We start from the raw sequence: 22,838 nt of genomic DNA, 5'->3' as shown, positions 1-22,838 counted from the left end.
GAAATAAAAGATCTTTTTAAAAAAATAATTTTTTGTTCCTTTAAAGGCTCTCCGTTTTGTAAAGGCTCTCCATCATCCCTAGAAGCTTAAAACCTCATTCTAACATGGTTGGACCTTTTAAATCAATTACCCTTTAAGTAAAGGTTCTCTAGGGGAGTTCTTTTGCAGGATCACAGCAAGCGGGACAATTAAAGCTTGTCTTGAAGCTAAGTGTTAATCATGTTTTTTGACTTTGATAAAATGTTTCCAAAGGGAGGATGGATTAAACTGGATTTTCTGCCTTTAATCATAAAATTGGAAGAGACATTTGTTAATAGGGAATAGTGACTAATGAATATAAAATGAGTTAATTGAAACAAATTGCTAGAACTATAGGAGAATTTTAGTTAAACAACCATAACCATAAATGTTCAAAATAAAACCCAACTAGCTGTCTCTGAACCTTCCCACAATATTTCCTTGATTGTACTCTAATATTATACCATATTTAACTTGCTGCTGCTTGAATATTATAAAGTCTATAACTATATATTAACAAACTATACTTACCTGAATTCAGACTTAATAAGACCTTTAGTCATCTATTTTTTCCAGTAGCTCTAAGTTAAATTCTTTACTGCTGTCAACTTACTGTCCTGGGAGGATATTTATTTCTTCCAATAGTCTACGGGTAAAATTGCAAGGCTGTTTAGTTGCCATTAGTATGCATTCTTGCTATCTTCACCAGCTCTCATGAAGATTGCTTACTTGTTGGGGCTAGAAACTGTGAAAAGGACTTTATATAGGCATCAGGGTTCCTACCAAAGGGAGAGAGTAGGTATAATAGGAAGAGCACCTGCTCCTCACTCTACCACTACCTCACTGTGGAGCCTTGGGTCTGTCTCTTACACCTCTCTGGACCTTTTTTTTCCTCATCCATAACATGAAGTGACTGGACCAGATATCTTGAGATTTTTTTTAGCAGTGCAGTTCCTTGAAAATAAAGAGACCTACAGAATCCTTATAATTTGAAGTGAGAGAGAGAAGTCATAGAAGGAACAAATTGCTATAGGCATCTGGATGTACTAAGGACCTGCTTCAAGCTCTAAATTTCCATGTGCTAGAACTTTTTAAAATGGACTTAAGGTAAGGCTTAGAAACTACACAGAATACAATGAGATCAAATGCTGTCTAAAACTGGGTGACCAATATCAGGGCAAAGGGAAACTAAAGATAGGGAAGAAAGGTACAGCTAGGAATAAGATTGCAAACCTAATGGATGTGAGTACATTGGTTCTTTAGGAATATGGATATTAGTAGATAACTTTTTTTTTCATTTCTTTTTCCCCCTTATAAATTCTAAGCTACAACCAGGTAAAAACGAAAGCATCCCAAAGCCAGTGGGGATGTCTACAAATACTCATTCTGCAGTGGAAATAATTAGCTTTGTTCTAGTATTCTCTGTTTTTCTTTATTCCCTAGATACCATTTTCATCAGCCAACCTACAACTTCTTGCAAGGTGTTATGAACTGTGAGAGCCACCACTGTAATACGCACACAAAAAAAATAGTCTGGACTCCATGGCTGAAATTGATAACTATACCAAAGATAGTGTGGTTTCACAAGAATAGTACTTTATAATGTTGATAGATAGCCCAAACTATGATCAGGTCTTAAAACATTTAAGCGATGGATGATTACATGAAAATCACTATGTCAGAAATCTGTAGAAAGCACTTAGAGTAAATAGCCATACTATTATTAAATAGATTGTATTGTTTAATGAAATTGCTAGATTATTTTTGTGCCAAATATTGAATATTTTATCAGGCGAGAGATATGTAAGTTATGATAATGATAATGCAAACAGATTTTAGTTCTTCAGAAATGGGGGAGAGGCTAAGCTACTTTCAGGTATAAGCTATGCAACTTATTCCCAAATGTGTAATTTATTTTTTAGTACCCCAGATACTCGCCCAGCTGGGCTGGAAGACGCCGATCAGCAGCCATTGCCTGGAGAACAAGGAATTAACTTGGACAGCTCAGGCCCTAAACTGCCAGAATTTTCAAACCGACCACCAGGTGATAAAATGTTGGCTAAAGATTGTATACTTTTCATCATTTATACAGTAGTATAAGGCTTCTCTTCAAGGAAACATTAGTATTTTATTTTGTCTCCTAACTAGGCTTCCTTAGTGATTAAGTATGTCTAATATTTGAAAACTTTGCCTTGATAGTAAAAATTTCAAATATAACTTCTGAAGTATATGTATATGTAGTATATACAGTTGACCCTTAAACAACATGGGTTTGAACTGTATTATCTACTTATATGCAGATTTTCTTCAATAAATACAGCAATATAAATGTATTCTCTCATGATTTTCTTAATAACATTTTCTTTTCTCTAGCTTACTTTACTGTAAGAATACAGTATATAATACATATAACACAAATGTATGTTAATCAACTGTTTATGTTATCGAAGGCTTCGAGTCAACAGGTAGGCGCTTAGTACTTAAGTTTTGGAGGAGTAAAAAGTTATGCGTGGATTTTCAACTGCACAGGGTATCAGTACTCCTAACTCCCACATTGTTCAAGGGTCAAATGTATATATACTGCTCAGATTAGCCTTCTTGATTTTAAGTCCTCATAAAACCAAAGTGCAATGTCAAGTACCTCTTTATTCTTGTCACTGTCAAGATTCTAGTTGGCATACAAATGGGAGTAAGATTAAATAGAAAGATGTTTTTACACGAATCCTGCTTGCCTGCCTTTCCTGCAGCCTTTCCTATTAGGGTTTTCTTGAAACAGTGAACAGGGTTTACAACAAGATTTTTTAAATAGAAGTTTTATTATGAATCTTTAAACATAAAAACTAAGAGTAATAAAAGAGACACTCATGTACCTACCACCCAGCTGAATAATAATTAAGATCAGTATTGGTGAAGCCCCTGTGTTGTACCCCTTTTTGACTATAAAATAATAATACCTTCTAAATGTTAAAAAGAAAAAATCCTTTTTCTAAAATTCATTTATTGCAACCTAGGTGTTATAGAAGAACTAAGGCCAGCTGCCAAAAAATCTCTATACTTGTTACTCTTGGCCTTAGCAGTGATTTGTAACCTTATTCCTCTGTGACCCAGTTGAACACACATAAGCCTGTCCTACTTAGGTCACTCTCCCCTGTGTGTAAAAAAGATTATGTTTTTTTTTCTTCCTCACTAGTTATTCCTCCTCCTTTTTGCCATGTAAGTGAGAATGACATTATTTTGGGGATATACTGTAATCCACCCTTAATTTATGTATTTTAAAAGCGAATCAAAAAAAAAAAGTAAGTACATCATGATGTCAGTACTTTGTGCTATTTATTACAAATTGTTTGGGCACATCACAGTGCCAGTCGGTGAGTTGCGGCAATTGAGGCAGGAAGATCACCAGTCTTGGAAGGTATATCCAATTGGCATTATGAATAGGAAGGTACCTTCTTCCCTCAGACACATCTAAATTATTATATGAATCCAGAGGTCCTTGCACACATCATTGCTTCCTTTCTAGAGTTTAAAAAGTAGGAACCTACAGGATGAATTTGGCCTATCATGTATTTGAATTATAATGCAGTATCTTAAACCAGATAAAAACCTGAATTTAAATTTTAGACAGAGCATCCATTCTGCAGTTTGGCTCTGTCCACAGGACTACTGCCATCTTTTACCAGACCACTTCTGTTCTTCACTACTGGCCAGGTGCCTAAAGGTTTATGAGTTTGCAACCCTTGATTAATAAACATGGGTTTTGGTTATGTTATAGACATTATGTGTATTCTGGCTTTCCTTCCCCACCATTCTGTCATGGCAGCCCCAATCTGTCTTCTTATCATTAGTGCCCTTTGGATTGCTGCCTCCAGCTTCTGGAATCTTTATAGCAGCCATGCCCTGAGCTGTAACTTTTGAGAAGGTGCTGTTTTATCTGTTCTGCTTCCTTTGGTATTTATTGTGCTACCCGGTGGGCCAGTTTAAAGATAAAAGGCATTTGTGACATAGCCCAACATTGGGCTTCTATAGAAATGACAATTTTCTTCATATGGGAACCTAGTTAAACCTGTAGAAATGCCATATTATTACTCTCTATAATTGTAGAGAAGTAACTTGGGCCTAAAATAGAAAAGGATTTTTTTTTTTAATCTCTAAAACTGAATTCTGCACATGTACTCATTGGTGCCATGGAAATCTTTGGCCAGAAGACTTTAATTAGCTGTTGACCACAGGGCCTGGCCCTATGGATCAGCAATATTTGGTAGCTCCTCTGTGAAAATCTTGAACCATCATTTCTGCCAACTTCAGAGCCAACTGTTCTTATTACTGTGCCTTCTTAAAACTTTCCTTATGCATTTTTCATGCAGCAACGGAATAAATCTAGTCTGTGATATTGTATCCCAGTTATATCCCCACTTTTTCCCATGGAACTTCCTTTATTCTTGGTTAATGATTTTTCCTTGCTGCTGATTGTGTAAAGCTTTGGTTCTAAAATACCAAGTAAAAGCTTCACAAAAGAAGAAATGCCTTCTATAAGGCATTGTCCCTCAATTCTTTTCCCAAAATTATTTTTTATTCCAGAGGGCAGTCTTTCTGGCTTCTTATTCTTCCATTGTGGATTCATAGAAAATATTTCTTCAAATTGAGTTTTAACATGTAAGAAAGTAAGTGGAAATTAATATCCATTAAAAAATCTTCAGTGTCCTCAATTTATTTTCAATGTGTGTATCAGCTTCTACTAGCTCCTGCTATTTATTAAATTGATTTACATCAGAGGGGCAGTTTAATTCATTTGGGTTCCCCCAAAGGATTGAGCCTGAAGGATGCAGCATGATGTATGGAGCCAATGGATTGGAATCATTTTAAATCCCTCTTAAGGCATTGAATCCTAGAATTGTGTATTTGCTTCTGTTGAAAGAATAAAAAGGCTATCTTCAATGCTGTTGTTTTCACAAAATCAAGTCTTTAAAAATTAATCTGTGATAACAGAAAAAGTGAGTCCTAAATTCCTTACTTCATTCACAAGTACAGTGAAATATTTGTTATTCCCACATGAGACCCCAGTGCTGGGTGGTCAGCTACTTTTTGTTGATGGGCCTTTTTTTCATTTCATCTGAATGTTCGGCTGGGATAGACTCAGCCACTTTCATTGCATAGCACAGAGTGTCTGTTAGAGTCTTGGTACAGTAGTGCCTCATTCAGACCTTGAAGACTAAGGAGCTCCAGGTTCTTGATGCTTTGCTTTTGCTTCCTGGAGCAGTGTGCCCCTTTGCTTGTGTCAGAAAAAGAGGGGCTGCCCCTCCCCACTGGGAGTGGGCACACCTAAACTGTTTGTGCACTGTCTGGGCCACCTAGATGAGTATTGCTTGGCTATACTCTAAAGGTTGCTTCTCCTGCCGAAAATCTAACTTCCCTGATTTTGGGGGCTTGTTTTAGGTTATCCTTCTCAACCAGTTGAACAGAGGCCACTTCAGCAGATGCCTCCTCAGCTCATGCAGCATGTGGCACCCCCACCACAGCCACCACAGCAGCAGCCGCAGCCACAACTGCCGCCGCCACAGCAGCAGCCACCGCCTCCCAGTCAGCCACAGTCTCAACAGCAGCAACAGCAGCAGCAGCAGCAACAAATGATGATGATGCTTATGATGCAGCAGGACCCCAAATCAGTTAGGCTTCCAGTCTCCCAAAATGTCCATACCCCACGGGGCCCCCTGAACCCAGACTCCCAGAGAATGCCCATGCAACAAAGCAGCAGTGTGCCTGTCATGGTCAGTTTGCAAGGACCTGCTTCCGTGCCACCGTCACCTGATAAACAAAGAATGCCAATACCTGTGAATACTCCTTTGGGAAGCAATTCAAGGAAAATGGTATACCAGGAGAACTCCCAGAATCCTTCTAGCTCACCACTGGGAGAGGTGTCCTCACTCCCTGAAGCAAGTAGTAGTGAAGTACCATCTGTCTCAGGAGGCCCAAATAACATGCCTTCACATTTAGTAGTTTCTCAGAATCAGTTAATGATGACAGGGCCAAAACCTGGACCATCATCCCTTTCAGCAACTCAAGGTGCAACTCCACAGCAACCCCCTGTAAATTCTCTGCCCAGCTCTCATGGCCACCATTTTCCAAATGTGGCTGCTCCAACCCAAACATCTAGGCCTAAAACACCGAACAGAGCCAGCCCCAGACCCTACTATCCTCAGACACCCAACAATCGCCCTCCTAGCACAGAACCTTCAGAAATCAGTCTGTCACCAGAAAGACTCAATGCCTCCATAGCAGGACTCTTCCCTCCACAGATTAATATCCCTTTACCTCCTAGGCCAAGTTTAAACAGGGGCTTTGATCAGCAGGGCCTAAACCCAACAACTTTAAAGGCCATCGGGCAAGCACCTTCAAATCTTACCATGAATAATCCTTCCAATTTTGCTGCCCCACAAACTCACAAATTAGATTCTGTGGTGGTGACCTCTGGAAAGCAGTCTAATTCTGGAGCAACAAAACGAGCTAGTCCAAGCAACAGTCGCAGGTCTAGTCCTGGGTCCAGTAGGAAAACCACCCCAAGTCCTGGGAGGCAGAATTCAAAAACCCCTAAGCTGACTCTCGCCTCTCAAACAAACACAGCCCTGTTGCAGAATGTGGAGTTGCCAAGAAATGTATTGGTCAGTCCCACTCCTTTGGCCAATCCCCCTGTACCTGGGAGCTTCCCTAACAACAGCGGGCTGAATCCTCAGAATCCTACCATGCCTGTGGCTTCAGTGGGGGGTGTTCTCGACGATAACAAGGAGAGCTTGAATGTGCCTCAGGACAGCGATTGCCAGAATTCTCAGGGTAGGAAGGATCAGGTAAACATTGAGCTCAAAGCCGTCCCTGCCCAAGAAGTTAAAATGGTTGTCTCTGAAGATCAGTCTAAAAAAGATGGGCAATCTTCGGATCCTAACAAACTTCCCAGTGTCGAAGAGAACAAAAATTTGGTGTCTCCTGCTATGAGGGAAGCACCGACATCTTTAAGTCAACTTCTTGACAACTCTGGAGCTCCTAATGTGACCATTAAACCCCCTGGGCTTACAGATCTGGAAGTAACGCCTCCAGTAGTTTCTGGGGAGGACCTGAAAAAAGCATCTGTCATTCCCGCGCTGCAGGATCCGTCTTCTTCTAAAGAACCCTCTAATTCCCTAAATTTACCTCACGCTAATGAGCCGTGTTCAACCCTTGTGCATCCAGAATTGAGTGAGGTCAGTTCTAATGTTGCACCAAGCATCCCTCCAGTAATGTCAAGACCTGTCAGCTCTTCCTCCATCTCCACTCCCTTGCCCCCAAATCAGATAACTGTTTTCGTAACTTCCAATCCTATCACGACTTCAGCTAATACATCAGCAGCTCTGCCAACTCACCTGCAGTCTGCATTGATGTCAACCGTCGTCACGATGCCCAATGTGGGTAGCAAGGTTATGGTTTCTGAGGGACAGTCAGCTGCTCAGTCTAATGCCCGGCCTCAGTTCATTACACCTGTATTTATCAATTCATCCTCAATAATTCAGGTTATGAAAGGATCACAGCCAAGCACAATTCCTGCAGCCCCACTGACCACCAACTCTGGCTTGATGCCTCCCTCCGTTGCAGTTGTTGGCCCTTTACACATACCTCAGAACATAAAATTTTCTTCTGCTCCTGTGCCGCCTAGTGCCCCCTCCAATAGTACTGCTCCAAATATACAGACTGGTCGGCCCTTGGTCCTTAATTCACGAGCTGCCCCTGTTCAGCTTCCTTCCCCCCCATGTACAACTTCTCCAGTTGTCCCTCCTCATCCCCCTGTCCAGCAAGTGAAAGAATTGAATCCAGATGAGGCTAGTCCTCAGGTGAGCACATCAGCAGATCAGAGCACTCTGCCCTCTTCACAGTCAACCACAATGGTTTCTCCTCTTTTGACCAATAGTCCAGGCTCCTCTGTCAACCGGCGAAGCCCAGTCTCATCTAGTAAGGGCAAAGGAAAAGTGGACAAAATCGGCCAGATTTTGCTGACCAAGGCTTGTAAGAAAGTTACAGGCTCTCTTGAGAAAGGGGAAGAGCAATATGCAGATGGAGAGACTGACGGCCAAGGGCTAGAGACCACAACTCCAGGGCTCATGGGAACAGAGCAGTTATCCACAGAGCTGGACAGTAAAACCCCAACACCCCCAGCACCCACTCTGATAAAAATGACCTCTAGCCCTATGGGCCCAGGCTCCACCTCAGCAGGACCCAGCTTACCTGGCGGTACTCTCCCCACCAGTGTACGCTCGATAGTAACCACTCTGGTACCCTCTGAGCTCATCTCTGCGGCGCCGGCCACAAAAAATAATCATGTTGGCATAGCATCTGAGCCACTTGCAGGTGGCCTAGTGGAAGAGAAGGTGGGATCTCATCCAGAGCTTCTACCCAGCATAGGTATGTACTCGGGGCCTGGCATCATCTCCTCATGTCAATTTTTTGATGACCTATCTCACAAAAGAAAGCATGACTTCTCTCCTTGGAGGAAGAAGAGTGGGCTAACTGGCAATAGTGGTAGTTTCATTTATTAGAAGTACATTGGGAAATATACTTCAAAATCTGTGTTAAGTTTACATTCATTAATAGGTTCTCTCTCAGCTCCTAAAATAATGATATATCTTTCATTTATATAAAGCTTTTCATTTTACAAGGAAACATCTTTACCTATGTTATCTCACATTATCTTCATACCAGCCATGTCAGGTAGCCCTTAACCCGATTCTGTGGGTGAGCAGATTAAAACTCAGAGTTTAGTATTTGTTCAAAGTTGATAATGTGAACCTTCAGTTTAACATTGTCTCTTAAAGATGAATAGCAGTTTCTGCAAGCTGTCCTTACCATGATGACTTGCCCTTGACAGTTTCAGAGCAAGGTTCTCATAATCCCTTCCTCTTGTACTCTGTCCCAGGGACTATTCCCTTCTGACTATCTACTCTAGAGGAGAGCTTTTCAAAAAATCAGATTTCATAATAGACACAGGAGAAGCAAAGTGGTTGAGAGACAGGTTTGCGTTAGTGTCACAGCCCCATTTACGAGCTCTAGGGATTCAAGGGAAATTGCTCAACTACTCCAAACTTGAGTTTCTTCCTTTGTAATATGGGAACAACAGTAGGTATAAGAATTCATGAGATATTGCATATAATGTGCTTAGCAAATGATGGGAGTGTAGGTATCTTTATACCTCCCCGCCCCTCTTCACACCCCGACACACAGACACACACCCCTCCTGTGAGGCCTCAGAGATTCAGAAACTCTGTTTTCCCTGAATGGAGTCAATCACTGCCAAAGCTGAGAAGGACTTTTGCTGTATTCTAGGGCAGCTAATACTGCTTTTCTTGTTGAATGGAAGCTAAAATATTTTTGAGTGGTAAGCACCTAGGAGGAGGGTCAGAAAGAACCCAAGCTTCAGGTTATGATCAGCGTTCAAATTCGAGTTCCACTGGTTATCAATCACGGTTAGATAAGTTCCCTAATCTCTTGTAAGCCATGTACTTCACCTGTAAAACAGAGTTTGTAATTCCTACCTCCCAAAATATACAAAGATAAAAGGAGGGGACTTAGCATGAAGTGGCCAGAACACTGCCTCACACAGAGCTTTGGAAAGATTAATTCCCCCTCTCCCTCTTCAGTGCTAGAGATACAGGGAGAGATAAGGCCCTTAAGGAGTTCATTGCCATTGCAAGAGACAGACTTCACAGGGCTGGGTGCCCTAAGTTTCTGGTTCAAGTTCTGTGAATGTAGATGAGCCCTAAGAATGAAAAAGAAGCCTGGTATGACTTAAATGTATTTTCTGCTGTTAAATGTTTCTATTGTACTTCTGTAGGGAACTCTCCCCCCACCCCGCTACCACATACACATACCAAGAGAATAACGATGAAGTGATTAGAGAATATTTTTATCTGGATCATATATAATGCTAGAGAAATATATGTGCTTTGGGGAGATGAACCTGCAGTTCAAAAAACTCAATTTTAGTTAAGATTGTTTCCATTCTTTTTTAAGGGGCTTCCAGGTTTTTATCTTGAAAATGTGAGAAACCAATACTGGAGTCAAAAGTAGGATTTAAGATGTAGTTTTAGGCTTTGTCAGATAAACAGCCAAAATGACTAAGCAGGGAGAAAAATATATAAAATTCACAATTTCCACAAGAGGATAAAACTTACTGTTAGCAAGTTTATCTAGGATGTCAGGATAGAAGGACATAACCCTTGAGTGACTGTGGCATATCTATGGCCTTAATCTTTACTGTACATTCCAGTACGCTTTCATTCTAGAATACATTGTGTATCCTGTTCCATTCTTCAAGGACCTAAGTACTCTCTGTCCTCTGAAGCCTAAATCTGATGTCTCTCCCTTTAATGTACCATCAGTTTTCTCAATCTAGAATTGATCTCCCTTGCTTTCGATTCCCTTAGCACTTTCTACTTCATGAATCTTCTTCCTATAACATCCCAGTGGACTCCAAGGTACCACATATGTGTATCTTATCTTTGATACTGGACTGAACAAAGAGAGTAATTGGTCTCTAATGGTGCCTGGAACAGCACCTTGCCCCTGGGAAGTACTTGGTAACTGTTATATAAGTAAATAACATATCAAATAATGTATTCATCAAGGATGGATTGAATATCTGCTCGATGACCATCATTCTTGCCAAGTGCTGTAGAAAAGTACAAAATAAATTTTATGATTCAAGTATCAAGGAGTGTAGTCTTTAGAGGGATGAGAAAATTTTTAAATGCTGAGGTGGATAGTATCACTCCTCTGCAAGTGGTTCAGTTTGTCTACTAATGTGTGCTTTGGGGGTTAAGTTTTGAAATGTCCTTTCAAGTCCAGTTTCAAGTACTGCCCTCCAAGAGTATGTGTATTACCCTTGATTCAGTCAATTCCTTTGGTTTTGTTGAGAACAGAAAGTAAAAGGCCTGTATTTTTTTCTTTTCTTGCCTTAGCCCCTTCATCGAGTTTAGTTGCAAAGGAAACTTCAGCCACAGCACCGCAGGGGCCTGTTGCCAGACCAGGTAAGGCATGCTTTGGAAAAACTTCTCTGAGTGGAATGGATCACATGTAAAGGAATTGCTGCTTTCCTCAAGGTGCCAGGAAGTGGCTGAAACTCTCTCACCTGCTGGCTTCAGAGCAGACCTCAGATGAGTGGCAGAGCTTGTACAGGACTATTTGGGGTTATTTTTCCCCTGACCGGCTTGCTGCTTTACGCGTTCCTGGTGTCAGCCAGGGAACTCAAGAAGGGTATTGCGGTGCTCATTGTCTGTCCACCACCCAGCTGTGGGTGGTTTCCCTTGCACTGTTTGCCCTCTTCCATGACCCTGGCACTCAAAGCTAGCAGCTGACTGACTGGACCACAGTAACTCGCTAGAGTGGCAAGCATTCCTACACTCGGATAGTAATTGCATATTACTCCATGATAGGAGTGGAGGCATATTCTGAGCACCTCTGCTACAGTGAGGTAGCCATTCCTCCTCGGAGTCAGTCATTTCAGTCCTCTGTGGATGGCATTATGTTTCCCATGACCAAGAAATTGCAAATAGCCAAGGGACGGTGTTTCTGGAAGGTGGAATCCATGGTAATCTGACAGATAATTGCTGTGGAATACTGGGTCAGCTCAGAACGCATGAGGATCTCGATGGCAATAACAGTACTGCCTTCATAGGCAGATAAATAGCATAAATGTTTAATCTTGCCTGGCCCTTTGTCATTGAACATATTGAGGGATACCCAAAAAAAAAAAAAAAAAGGTATGACACTTTTCATTCAGAGGTTAGAATCTTATTTATAGTCCACTCACACTTGACAAAATTTATAAGCAAAAAACACTATTACCATGTTTATTTTGTGGGCCTAAATCAGTGAAATTAAAGTATAACTTGTGATTCTTAAAATTTTTTTTTAATGTTTTTTATTTATTTTTGATACAGAGAGAGACAGAGCATGAAAGGGGGAGGGTCAGAGAGAGGGAGATACAGAATCGGAAGCAGGCTCCAGGCTCTGAGCTGTCTGTCAGCACAGAGCCCGACGCGGGGCTCGAACCCACGAACGTGAGATCTGACCTGAGCCGAAGCCGGAGGCTTAACCGACTGAGCCACCCAGGCGCCCCTAACTTGTGATTCTTAAAAGTGATTTTAAAGTAATTGCTACATCCACAGTGGAGCTTGAACCCATGACCCCAAGATCAAGAGTCACATGCTCCACTGACTGTGCCAACCAGGCACCCTAACTTGTGATTATTTTAAAAGCAGCTTCATGGGGCGCCTGGGTGGCTCAGTTAGTTGAGCGTCCGACTTCAGCTCAGGTCATGATCTCACGGTTCGTGGGTTCAAGCCCTGCGTTGGGCTCTGTGCTGACAGCTAGCTCAGCGCCTGGAGCCTGCTTCAGAATTTGTGTCTCTTTCTCTGCCCCTCCCCAATTCATGCTGTCTCTCTCTGTCAATAATAAATGAAAAAATGTAAAAAAAAAATTTTAAAGCAGCTTCAGGGGGCACCTGGATGGCTCAGTCAGTTAAGCATCCAGCTTTGGCTCAGATCATGATCTCACGGTTCATGAGTTCAAGCCCCGCGTCGGGCTCTGTGCTGGCAGCTAGCTTAGAGCATGAAGCCTGTCTTCAGATTCTGTGTCTCCCTCTTTCTCTCCGACCCTCCTCTGCTCATGCTGTCTCTTTCTTTCTCAAAAATAAATAAGTAAAACATTAAAAAATAATAATAATAATAAATAAAAGCAGCTTCAGGTGCTATGTGCTATGCTATGTTCTATTGCACACTCTGCATAAAATTAGGCTTCTGAAAAGAATGGATGAGCAAAAACCATTTTAGCCATTCAGATTCTTTGTTTGCTACCAAGTACCCACATGATGCATGACATTGTGCTAGGCACCTGACAAAGATAGGAGTGGAACAAGTCATTCACGGAAGGTATTAGATAGTAAAATTCATTTTTGGTGAGAAAAGGAACAACAAAAAGAGGAAAGGAATTTCATTTTCTGCGCCAACTCTTTTCTCCAGAAAAATGTGCTTTACCGTATCATATGACTTCCTCAGAATAATTGGCCAAGAATAATAGTGACCTAAATGAATCTCCTTAAAATACCCCCATAGTCACCAATTGCTTCACCAGATTCCTTTGATCTCTACTAATGTGAATTAGCTGTAACAGTGTTTAAAGTTCTCAGAAAGTTAAAATTCTCGAAAACTGAATTTTGTTTCACATGAGCAAACTAATAAAATTTTTTTGATAACCAGCCTCTTTTGAACTGTTTTCATTTTTGAGCACATGTTACCTGAGTTTGTATGCTTCAGTGGAGCTAACAAGGCAATAGAGACCCAGTGAGCTGGTATCTATTTCATGTGGACAGTTTCCAGGTTTTGTGGGTTAGATATGGGGAGCTAAGTAGCAAATGAGAAGCAAGCATTCCCTCGTCTTGCATTGAACGCAGAGTATTCCAGCATGAGGACCGCATCTACCTGAGTATCCTAACAATAATAATAGCTAATAAGTTTTTACTGAGAGCCAGGTGCTGTACAGAGTTTTTATATGTATGGTTCCACTTAATCTTCTTAATTTTGAGGTAAGTAAAGTGGTTGTCCCTGTTTTTCAGATGAGGCATTGAGCACAGAGAGGTCAAGCTCAGGGTTACATGGCTAATAAATGGAGTCAGAATTTTGACTCACGCACTCTGATTTCACTGCCTTCACGGTGGTTAACGTGTAATCTCTGGGGTAGATGAGGCATGTACACTTAATCTGCTGTGCTGAATTCTCTGTAAGGGGGAACAGGGACAGGTCCAGAGCTGTGGAAGGCCAGAAGCAGGAGAGATCACTGCTATCTGGTGCATTAGGAAAGTCTTCTGGAAAGATGAAACTATCTAAAAGCATATAATGGAGAAAGATGTCTTTCTGTTGATGCTTAGAAAGAAGTGCCTGGTAAATCCTTAGAATGTTCATTTAAGCAAAACCCTGCTAGATGAGTTATTGAGATTTTCCTTTCTTAGAGGGTATTGCGGGGAGGTTGAGGAAGAGAGGAATGTAGTGGAGTCTGTAGGCATTATCTCAAAGCAAAGCAGTCTGTACTCTACAACTCAGGAAGTCCTTTGGAGGAGAATGCGTCCTTAATAGTTATTTATGACATATTTTTAGATTACTGCCTTTAAAAACACATGTCAAGAGGTTAGAGATATTTTAAGAAAGAAAACAGTCTCTTCTACAGGAGAGGAAGAGGCTTATTTTACTAATCTAGTTATAGCTAGGTGAAATATGAACCAGGCAGTGTGAATTTAGTTCTATTGATCCAAACAGGATTATTTCACAGTGCGGAGTAGAAATAAAAATAGACTGAGTAAGTGTCTTATGCCCCAGACAACTGAGTTGTGTTCTGCCAACTCTGTCTCTGTACCATGTAGGGTGAGGATCCTGCTGGGCATGGAGACATGTTATCCTAAATAGGGCATTCAGAATTCTGAGACACCTCCCTTCTCCCAGTGGACATAGATACCAAAAGCTCCCACATCTCATTTCTGTCCTTTGTATTTTTCACAGAACTCGAGGCAAATGCTACCATGGTCTCTGGACAAAGGTAAGGTGATCATTCTGCAGACTCAGCATGAAAACGGCATAAGCCTCTTTGAAGGGTATCAGCTTTCTCATCCTTTAAACCTCTCTTCACCTTGTCCTTTTTCCTTCTCTCTTTGTGCCAGTCTGTTTTCCCTGCTAAAACAGGGGAGCTGTCTTGAGTCCTAACCCCTCAGAGGTAACATTTCTCTTAATAAAACTTGGTGGCCAAGTGTCTACCTTTTTTGGTTGTTTTGAAAACTGAATGAGATAACATGTTCAGCACCTACCATACCGAGTAAACAGTGAATTCAGTATGTAAGAGCTGTTGCTGTATTGTCATTAATAATAGTCCTCGCAACACCTTCTAAAGTAGAGCTGTTCGATCCTCCAGGCATAAGAAAGAAAGTCAGGCAGTCTGACCCCAAAACTCATGCTTTTCTGCCATACTACAGAGCCCCACATAACCAAATAAAATGAAATACACCTGTGGCTTCAACCTCATTAACCCCATGGCGGGGGGAGGAGGAGTATTTTCCAAAAGTCATTCCTTTTTTAGTCTACTAATGCATTGGATAGCATGTTAGAGAATTTATCAGATTTGTACAACTTAGTTTATAAAACACCTTCACAATCATTTTTTCATTTAATCCTATCCAGCCTGTGAGGTGGTAATCATAAGCAACATCTATTTGAATGCATCCCATGCCATGCACTGGGCTGCAAGCCCCTTAAGTGTATCATATCATTGAATTTTCACATCTATTACAAAAGTAAATTCTGTCTTTCAGGTAAGGAACCTAAAGTTCAGAGAAATTAACTAAATTACATAAGGCCACAGATGTAGTAAATGGTGCAGCTGAGATTCAAACTCAGGTGCCCTGACTCCAGAGCCCTCACACTTACATATTATAGCAGGCAAAATGGGGATTTATAGACCAAGAACCGATGCATAGAGAAAGTTAAATATGTCCAGTAAATATGTAGGTAAGACTTGACCCCTGTTCTTCTGCCTCCAAATTCATTGGTATTCCTACCACATCATTCTCCCTGTTTTTATTTGAATTGGCTAATATTTGAATTCAGTTGCCTTTATCAAGCATACACCAACTGTGTGGCTACACAAAGCAGATAATCAGACCAAAAAAGGGTATTTGTTTCCAGAGCTATCTAAGTACTGACCATATGAACAGCAGGCAGTACTGCTGTGGCTTTTGTTTTGACAGGATAAAGAAGCACCTCTATTAGGAATCTTTCTTCCCCAGAGGCTTTGACCATTTTTGGGGCTCCTAGCCAGAAAGCCATCCTTTACCATCTCTAACAAGATGTGTGAATACCCCTGACTTAGAATTCTACCCCAGCTCTGGCCTCGCCTCTTCTTCATTGGACTTGGTTTGTGAGGCAGTTATTAGATGTAAAGCAAGATAGCAAACAGTATGACCAAATTCCCGGCTGTCTTACCACCAGTGAAGGGTTGTCTGGCCAGAGTGAACGATGGAGGGGTAGGGGAGTTCATAGACCATGGTTCATGCCTCTGAGGAGCTCCTGATCTAGTGGAAGGCAGAGGATTCTAAAGTAAAATATGCTGTACAACCTGATGGGTGCTCTTGAATGCCAGATACAGACTGTGAACCCAAAAATAGGAGACAACTTCACTTGGGGAGTAAGGTCATAGGAGACTTCGCAGAAGAGACATCCCTTTGACCAGCTTGTTTTGTTTTATTTTGTTGCACTTCGTTTGTTTCAGTTCCATGCCTTACAAGCAGGTTTAATCAGTGTTTTTTCCCTAATGATTTTGACATGCATTTTTTTGAACCATTAAAGTAATAAAAAGTTTATTAAAGAAAATTTGAAATTCAGATCAGAGAACTAAAAAGACAATTACCAGGGCACCTAAGTGGCTCAGTCAACTAAGTGTCCAACTTCAGCTCAAGTCATGATCTTGCAGTTCGAAAGTTCAAGCCCCGTGTCAGGCTCTGTGCTGACAGCTCAGAGCATGGAGCCTGTTTGGATTCTGTGTCTACCACTCTCTGCCCCTTCCCTGCTTGCTCACTCTCTGGCTCTCTCTCTCAAAAATAAATAATAAACATTAAAAAAAAATTTTAAGAAGAAAATTACCAATAAACCAGCATTCTTGTGACTCAAATAATACTCACTATGTATATTTTAGCTCATTTTCTACTTCTCTTCGGAGTATATATGTAGATAGGGAATATTTTATATATAAACACTATAGCTAATATTTATATGTTTAATATATAGTGATATATGCAAGCATTATACACACATTAGTTTCATACCCATTCATTTGTATGTAGTTACATATATATACTCAACATGTATTATGACAAAAATAGGATTATACTATTTATGACATTGGTAACTTTTTTCCCACAGTAGTGTATCATGAACAGTTTTTATCATAAATAGTCTTCTACAACATGATTTTTCATGACTGAATATGAATGTGCTGGGTTTTAGTTTTAAAATCTACTATAAAACATTTAGATCTTTTGTCTTTATTAGTACTTATAAAATGCTTTGACATCCTTGTGTATAATTAGTGCTCTGTAAAAAGATGTTTCCTTAGGCACCTAGAAATGGAATTGCTGAGCCAGAGGATTATACCAGGGTTTCTCAGCCTTCAGCATTATTGACAGCTTGGATCAGATAACTCTTTGTTGGGGTCGGGGGAAGAGCTGTCTCATGCATTATAGAATGTGTCTGGCATGCCTGGCCTCTACCCTTAAAGATGCCTGTAGCATCACCGCCTCAGTCATGACAGTCATCTTAACAATAAGAAATGTCTCCAGACATTGCTAAATTGCTAAATGTCTCCTGGGAGGCAAAAATATCTCCTATTGAGTTACATAATTTACACTCTGATCAGGAGTTTCTGTCCCATACCCTCAGTAGTACTAGATATTACTAGTAGTAGTACTAGATATTAAATCTTTGCAAACTAAAAGGGGATTGAGGTAGGGGCAGTCAGTATATCCAGCAGTATATATACTGTGAATACATTCTCATGTATATTCTATAATGTGACTTATAACATGCCATTATCTGATTATACTAGGCTCATAGGAAATGCCAGTCTATATTAGTAATTTCCTAGATTTTAGATACTATTAATTTTTGGAAAGGAATATTGTTATTTTAGGGAAAGCGTGAAGAAGTTTGGGAATTTTTATTCCGAGTTCTTAATTTCTTTTACCTGTTTTCCACAATTTCACCAGAAATATGCTTTTTAGTATTTTATTTTTACTAGTGTAACAAGCTAGACTCACTCTTAAATTGTGGATAAATATAGAAGGTAATTTTGTTCCTTGTCCCAGGGAGGAATATTTTCTCTCCAGAATGACTGCATAGTTCTTAATCTCCTGCCTTATGAATGAAGCTCTATCTGAAGAGCCCTTTTTTTGTGTGTGACTTGATTCCCTCTCCTCCTTGGAAACTTTGTGCTTCCCTCTGTCAGCAGTGAGCCCAAAGAGATCATTGAAAAATCCAAAACCCCAAGCCGAAGAAACTCCCGAACCGAAGAGCCAACTGTGGCTTCTGAAAGTGTGGAAAACGGACATCGCAAACGATCTTCTCGGCCTGCTTCAGCCTCCAGCTCTACTAAAGGTTAGCGGCGCGGTGTGGGTGCTGTAGTGGGTCACACAGAAGAATGGGATCTTTATTGCCACAGCAGAGGACTTTGTTTTTTAATCTTTGCTTCTGTTACTTTGACTTTTCTACTGCTTGTTTGTTCCTCTTTTGTTTGTTATTTCATTTACCTATGTGTTTTCTGTGTATGTGCACAGAGCAGCAAGCACTGTTGGGGAAAAAAAAAGAACATAACAGGGCAGATTGATGCATGATCACTACTTCAGAGAGGTGCTCCATATGGCCTGGCCGTCCTGTGGCCGACTCTCTTTTCCACCACTCTGGCCCCTACTTTCTCTCCTCTCTCTCAGCAGAGACTCTCTCCACAGAGAAAATAGAGCTACTTCAGCTCTCACTACCAAGACCTAAATCTACTAGGATCCTCCTTTGCTTCTACTATAATAGAGCCGCTGTCCGGCCTCGAGTCTAAGGCCAGTTCCTCCACTTGTGCCTCTTTGAGCCCATCTTCTCTGACCTTGTCAAGAACCTTACACTACCAGTTTTCTCTCCTCTGTTGACTGCTGTCTCCTTTTTGAATTCACAGTGCCCTTGGCTTCTGTGACCTAGAGCTCTCCATAGTTTTCTCTTCACCTCTCTGGCTTTTCCTTCTCAATCTCTGTACCAAGATATTAGATGTTGGCCTTCCTCACACTTCGATCCTGAGTTACCCTTTCTCTTCAGCTCTTCTCTCCTTAATTGATCTCACTCATGCCCTTCTTTTTTAGTTAGTTTTTCCACAGATGACTCCTAAATTTGCATTTCTAGTACAGACCTCTAAAAATCTTAGACAACTCCATGAGTACATCCTTACCAGGACTTCAGATTCAACATGTCTGAAACAAGACTTGTGATTTTTACCCCCCACTGTCAGGTCATCTGCCAGTGTTCCCCACCTCAGGGAATGGCACCACCATCTGTCCATTAGGCAAGTCCTCCTTGGCCTCTCTCCCTCATCCTCACATCCCTCATGTTCATTACAAAAACTGCTGATTTTATTTCAGGTGGCCCAAATTCATCTACTTTGCCCCATCTTTGTTGCTACTGTAGCTTAAAACTCTTTGGTGATTTACATTGTAATTTGGATTAAAGTCTGAAAGCATCAACGTGGATTACAAAGGTTCTATGTGGTCTGGCCCCTGTCAGCCTCTCCTGGCCTCATCTGACTTCGCTCAGCAACTCAGACATGCAACCCTCTCGTCACAAGCCTGTGTGTATGCTACACCCACTGCAGGGAGTGTTTTCCCTCTTCCTTCCTCTCTTCTCATTAACCTGCTCTTTCTACTTAGTTCACTTGACACTGCTAATGAGGAATCGTAGTACCATGTTCTCCTTCATAATACCACAGTTATAATTTTCTATGTATTTATGTGATAGGTAATTAATATATATACTCTGGTAGAGCAGGAGGTGGCTGGTTTTGCTCACCACTATATCCTTGGTACCTGGTATGGTGCCTTATACAAAGAGGTATATAATCAGTAACTATGAAATTAATAACCACCTATCAAGTATGTATTAAGTACTTACTACATGCCAGGCTCTGGGGATGTAATAGTAGAAAGGGAGAGTCTCTGTCTTCATCATATCAATTATATACCAGCCAGAAAGACAGACTAATACAGTGTGTAAAATGTTAAATGCTATAACAAAATTACATAGTACTGTAGGAGTATGTAGCTGGGATGCTTTACTCCTCTGCCAAGCCAGAGAAGGCTGTCTGGAGAAAATGATGTTTAAGTGGAGACCTGAAGAATGAGGAGACATTATCCAGACTGTGGGAGTTGAATGAAATATTCTAGGCAAAAGTACGGCATGTGCAAAGGCCCAGATCTGAGGGAGGGTGTGATACTTCATCCCCTTTGGGAATGTGCTGAGCTTGAGTAGCTCAGATTAGGCAAGAGGTAGAATCCTAGCCAAGGACCTGATACCAGCAGGGCTGCTGAGAAACAGTCCAGTGCCATTGGGATGCCAACCTGAAGATGAGGGCAAGATGTAGTGCACCAGCACACACACGGACCTGAGAACGTGTAGCTGTCATAGGCAGATTGTGTTTCTGGGCAAGAATTTCACGATTCCTTATGAGACCCCCTGGGGGGTCTCAGATCATATACAGGTAAAGTAGAAGTGTAGAAGTTATCCTACCTCAGCCCATCAGAGAGGGAGGAACTGTGTACACCACAAGCAGAGTCCCCTTAGGTATCCCCACTTTGATACAGAAATGGAATCAGCAGCTTTTCCTCCTCCTCCCTGGGAATCATCTCCCAGGCGGAGATTTGTTTGGAAGGAAGCACTTTTTTCAGTTTATTGAATACTAAGAACACTAATGGGGAGATTCCTGGAGTTCTGTGGGGAAATCTGCTTCCCCTCAGTTCTTTGTATTCTTTATTTAATGTGTACATATTTATTTATTTTGAGAGGTTGGGACAGAGACAGTGCGGGGGAGGTCAACAAGAGGGAGACAGAGAAAGAATGCCAAAGCAGACTCTGCACTGCCAGCATAGAGCCCACTGTGGGGCCCAAATCCTCGTACTGTGAGATCATGACCTGAGCCAAAATCAAGAGTTGGACACTTAACCAACTGAGCCACACAGGCGCCCCTCAATTCTTTGTATTCTTTTGGCCTCCCGCTTCCCCCAAAGATCAGTCTTCTATGCTGTAGAATATGGTGTGTAATTACCTTTAAAGCAGGAAACAAGTGTTGACCTTTAGAGATGTCACACACCAGATTTTTGGAAACTTCACCTGTGCCCAAACCTCAAGAGAATGAGGATGTCATTTATAGTGTACCAGAAAGAATTAATCAAAGGAGCAGCTAGGACAGTTAAGAAGACATGCCCAAATTAGAGCCAATTTATAGGGAACTGCCAGCCAAGCAAGGAGGAAAGCTGGGACCTATTTTAGAAGAGGGTGGGGAGTAGGTGTGAACACTTAAGGACATTGTCCCAGGTGGTGGTCATATTAGAATGCCTGCTCCCCATTCCCATTCTGAAGCTTAGCAACTGGCTTAGGAAAGGCCATAATGACTCAAAACCTTTGTGAGTTTGCATGGAGGGGTGCTGGGTGTCTCCTGAGAGGATCTGAGAGCTCTAGCCACGCCCCAGGAATCACAGTACAGATCTCCATGTCAGCTTCAAGCCCTCAGGCTACCAGTTCTGAACTCCTAGGGTAAGTTACCTTTTAAGTCCAAAATGAGTGCTATGGCTGTTTTGGGTTTTAAGTGTTAGAGCTCTTGGATCCAGATTAAAGAATAAATATGCATATTATTTGGGCTGCTATGTTGTATCCAAAACTCTGAAGTCATAAAATAACTTTTTGTGACATATTTGAACCCATACCTAGGGAATGATCATAAAATATCAAGGTGGTTTCCTTCAAGTTTTGAGGGGAGAAAAAGGTTTGCCTTTTTGCACTCCTACAATTTGGGTCAGATATGCACAAACAGAATTAGAAATGGTTTGTGTTTTTCATGAGAATCTTGAAACCAGCTGAGAAATGTGAGCAGAGTATAATGAGAAATATTGGTACATTTGTATTGTCAGAGAACCAGTGACATTAATTATGCTCCTGCTGTGAGATCAGAGTTTGCTTACCTCATGCTGGCCAAGGCCTGCTATACCGCCAGATTGGAGCAGGTGGGACAGATTATTTCTGGGCAAGTCTGGAGAGGCCCGCATGGTTGATAGGTCACTCTCTAACCTATTGTTTTGTTTTTGATTGTTGGTTCCCCCCCCACCCCACTTTTTAATTATAGACACAAAAATTGGCTCTCACAAACTAGTGAGCTTCTTTTTAAAATTGCACTTGATCAAGTGTGTTGTTACAGATATGCAAATGGGCAGTTCCACTTCCTGACATGAGGTGTTCCCTATTAACACAAAAATTGATTTTTCTCATTCCCCTTGTCATTCTTCATTTACTCTTCTAATAGTTTTTATGTTATATTTTCAACTGGAAAAAAGGATCAGTAGTTAAAAATGCAAAGTTCAATGCATAAGTTTGAAACCAGGGAAAATATGGTAATATGAAGGTAGTTCAGAGCAACCTATAGTCAGTAATAGCTGTTGGTGTTCCTGGAGTGCCTTAAGATGCCTCTGACAGCAAAGTGGGGTGATAGTCCTACCCTACCCACAGCCAGTGACTTGAGAAGCATCAGTCTCAAAAAAGGCATCCTTAAAATGAAAGTGTTATTGTGGAAATGTAAATGAACATAATATGGAGAAAACTATGAACAATAGCTGCCTGAAACTTCACTCTTGTAGCATCATTCAGAAACCAGTCATGAATTTCTTTTGAAAAGAAATTTCCAGAATTTTCTTCACAAATAAATAGAAATCTTGGCTAAAAGTAATACAGTAAGAAGCGTAATGAAGTGAGCATGGTCAAGGGCGTTTTCTATAACTCCTTGAAAGGTAAAGGTAAACACTACATAAAAGAAGATTTAATAGACCCTTGGACTATAGATTTGGCCAAATTTGCTTAAGGTCATGAGGCAACCAGTAGGGAGTAACTGCCCATGTCAAATTGTAAATGTAAATATTCTCCATTATAAATGTAAATGTTCTCCATGTTCTCCAAATGAAAATCCCATATATATAT

At 41.0% G+C, this 22,838-nt stretch overlaps 1 protein-coding gene across 5 annotated transcripts in view; it reads left to right on the top strand.

The window, feature by feature from the left end:
• The window catches only part of NCOA6 (nuclear receptor coactivator 6), an 89,531-nt gene that overhangs the window by 62,925 nt on the left and 3,768 nt on the right, over nucleotides 1-22,838 (top strand). For 3 of the 5 annotated variants that reach the window (XM_029915825.1, XM_029915824.1, XM_029915822.1), the window contains exons 10-14: nucleotides 1,941-2,062; nucleotides 5,452-8,439; nucleotides 10,992-11,060; nucleotides 14,583-14,619; nucleotides 18,073-18,221. In XM_029915825.1, coding sequence (XP_029771685.1) covers nucleotides 1,941-2,062; nucleotides 5,452-8,439; nucleotides 10,992-11,060; nucleotides 14,583-14,619; nucleotides 18,073-18,221 — 3,365 coding nt within the window. The remainder of the gene's footprint in view (nucleotides 1-1,940; nucleotides 2,063-5,451; nucleotides 8,440-10,991; nucleotides 11,061-14,582; nucleotides 14,620-18,072; nucleotides 18,222-22,838) is intronic. The other 2 variants (XM_029915823.1, XM_029915826.1) reach the window with 2 other exon arrangements.

This window comes from Suricata suricatta, chromosome 12 (genome assembly GCF_006229205.1).
Source record: "Suricata suricatta isolate VVHF042 chromosome 12, meerkat_22Aug2017_6uvM2_HiC, whole genome shotgun sequence".
NCBI classification, from domain to species: Eukaryota; Metazoa; Chordata; class Mammalia; order Carnivora; family Herpestidae; genus Suricata; species Suricata suricatta.
This window is presented reverse-complemented; position numbering and strand designations above follow the sequence as displayed.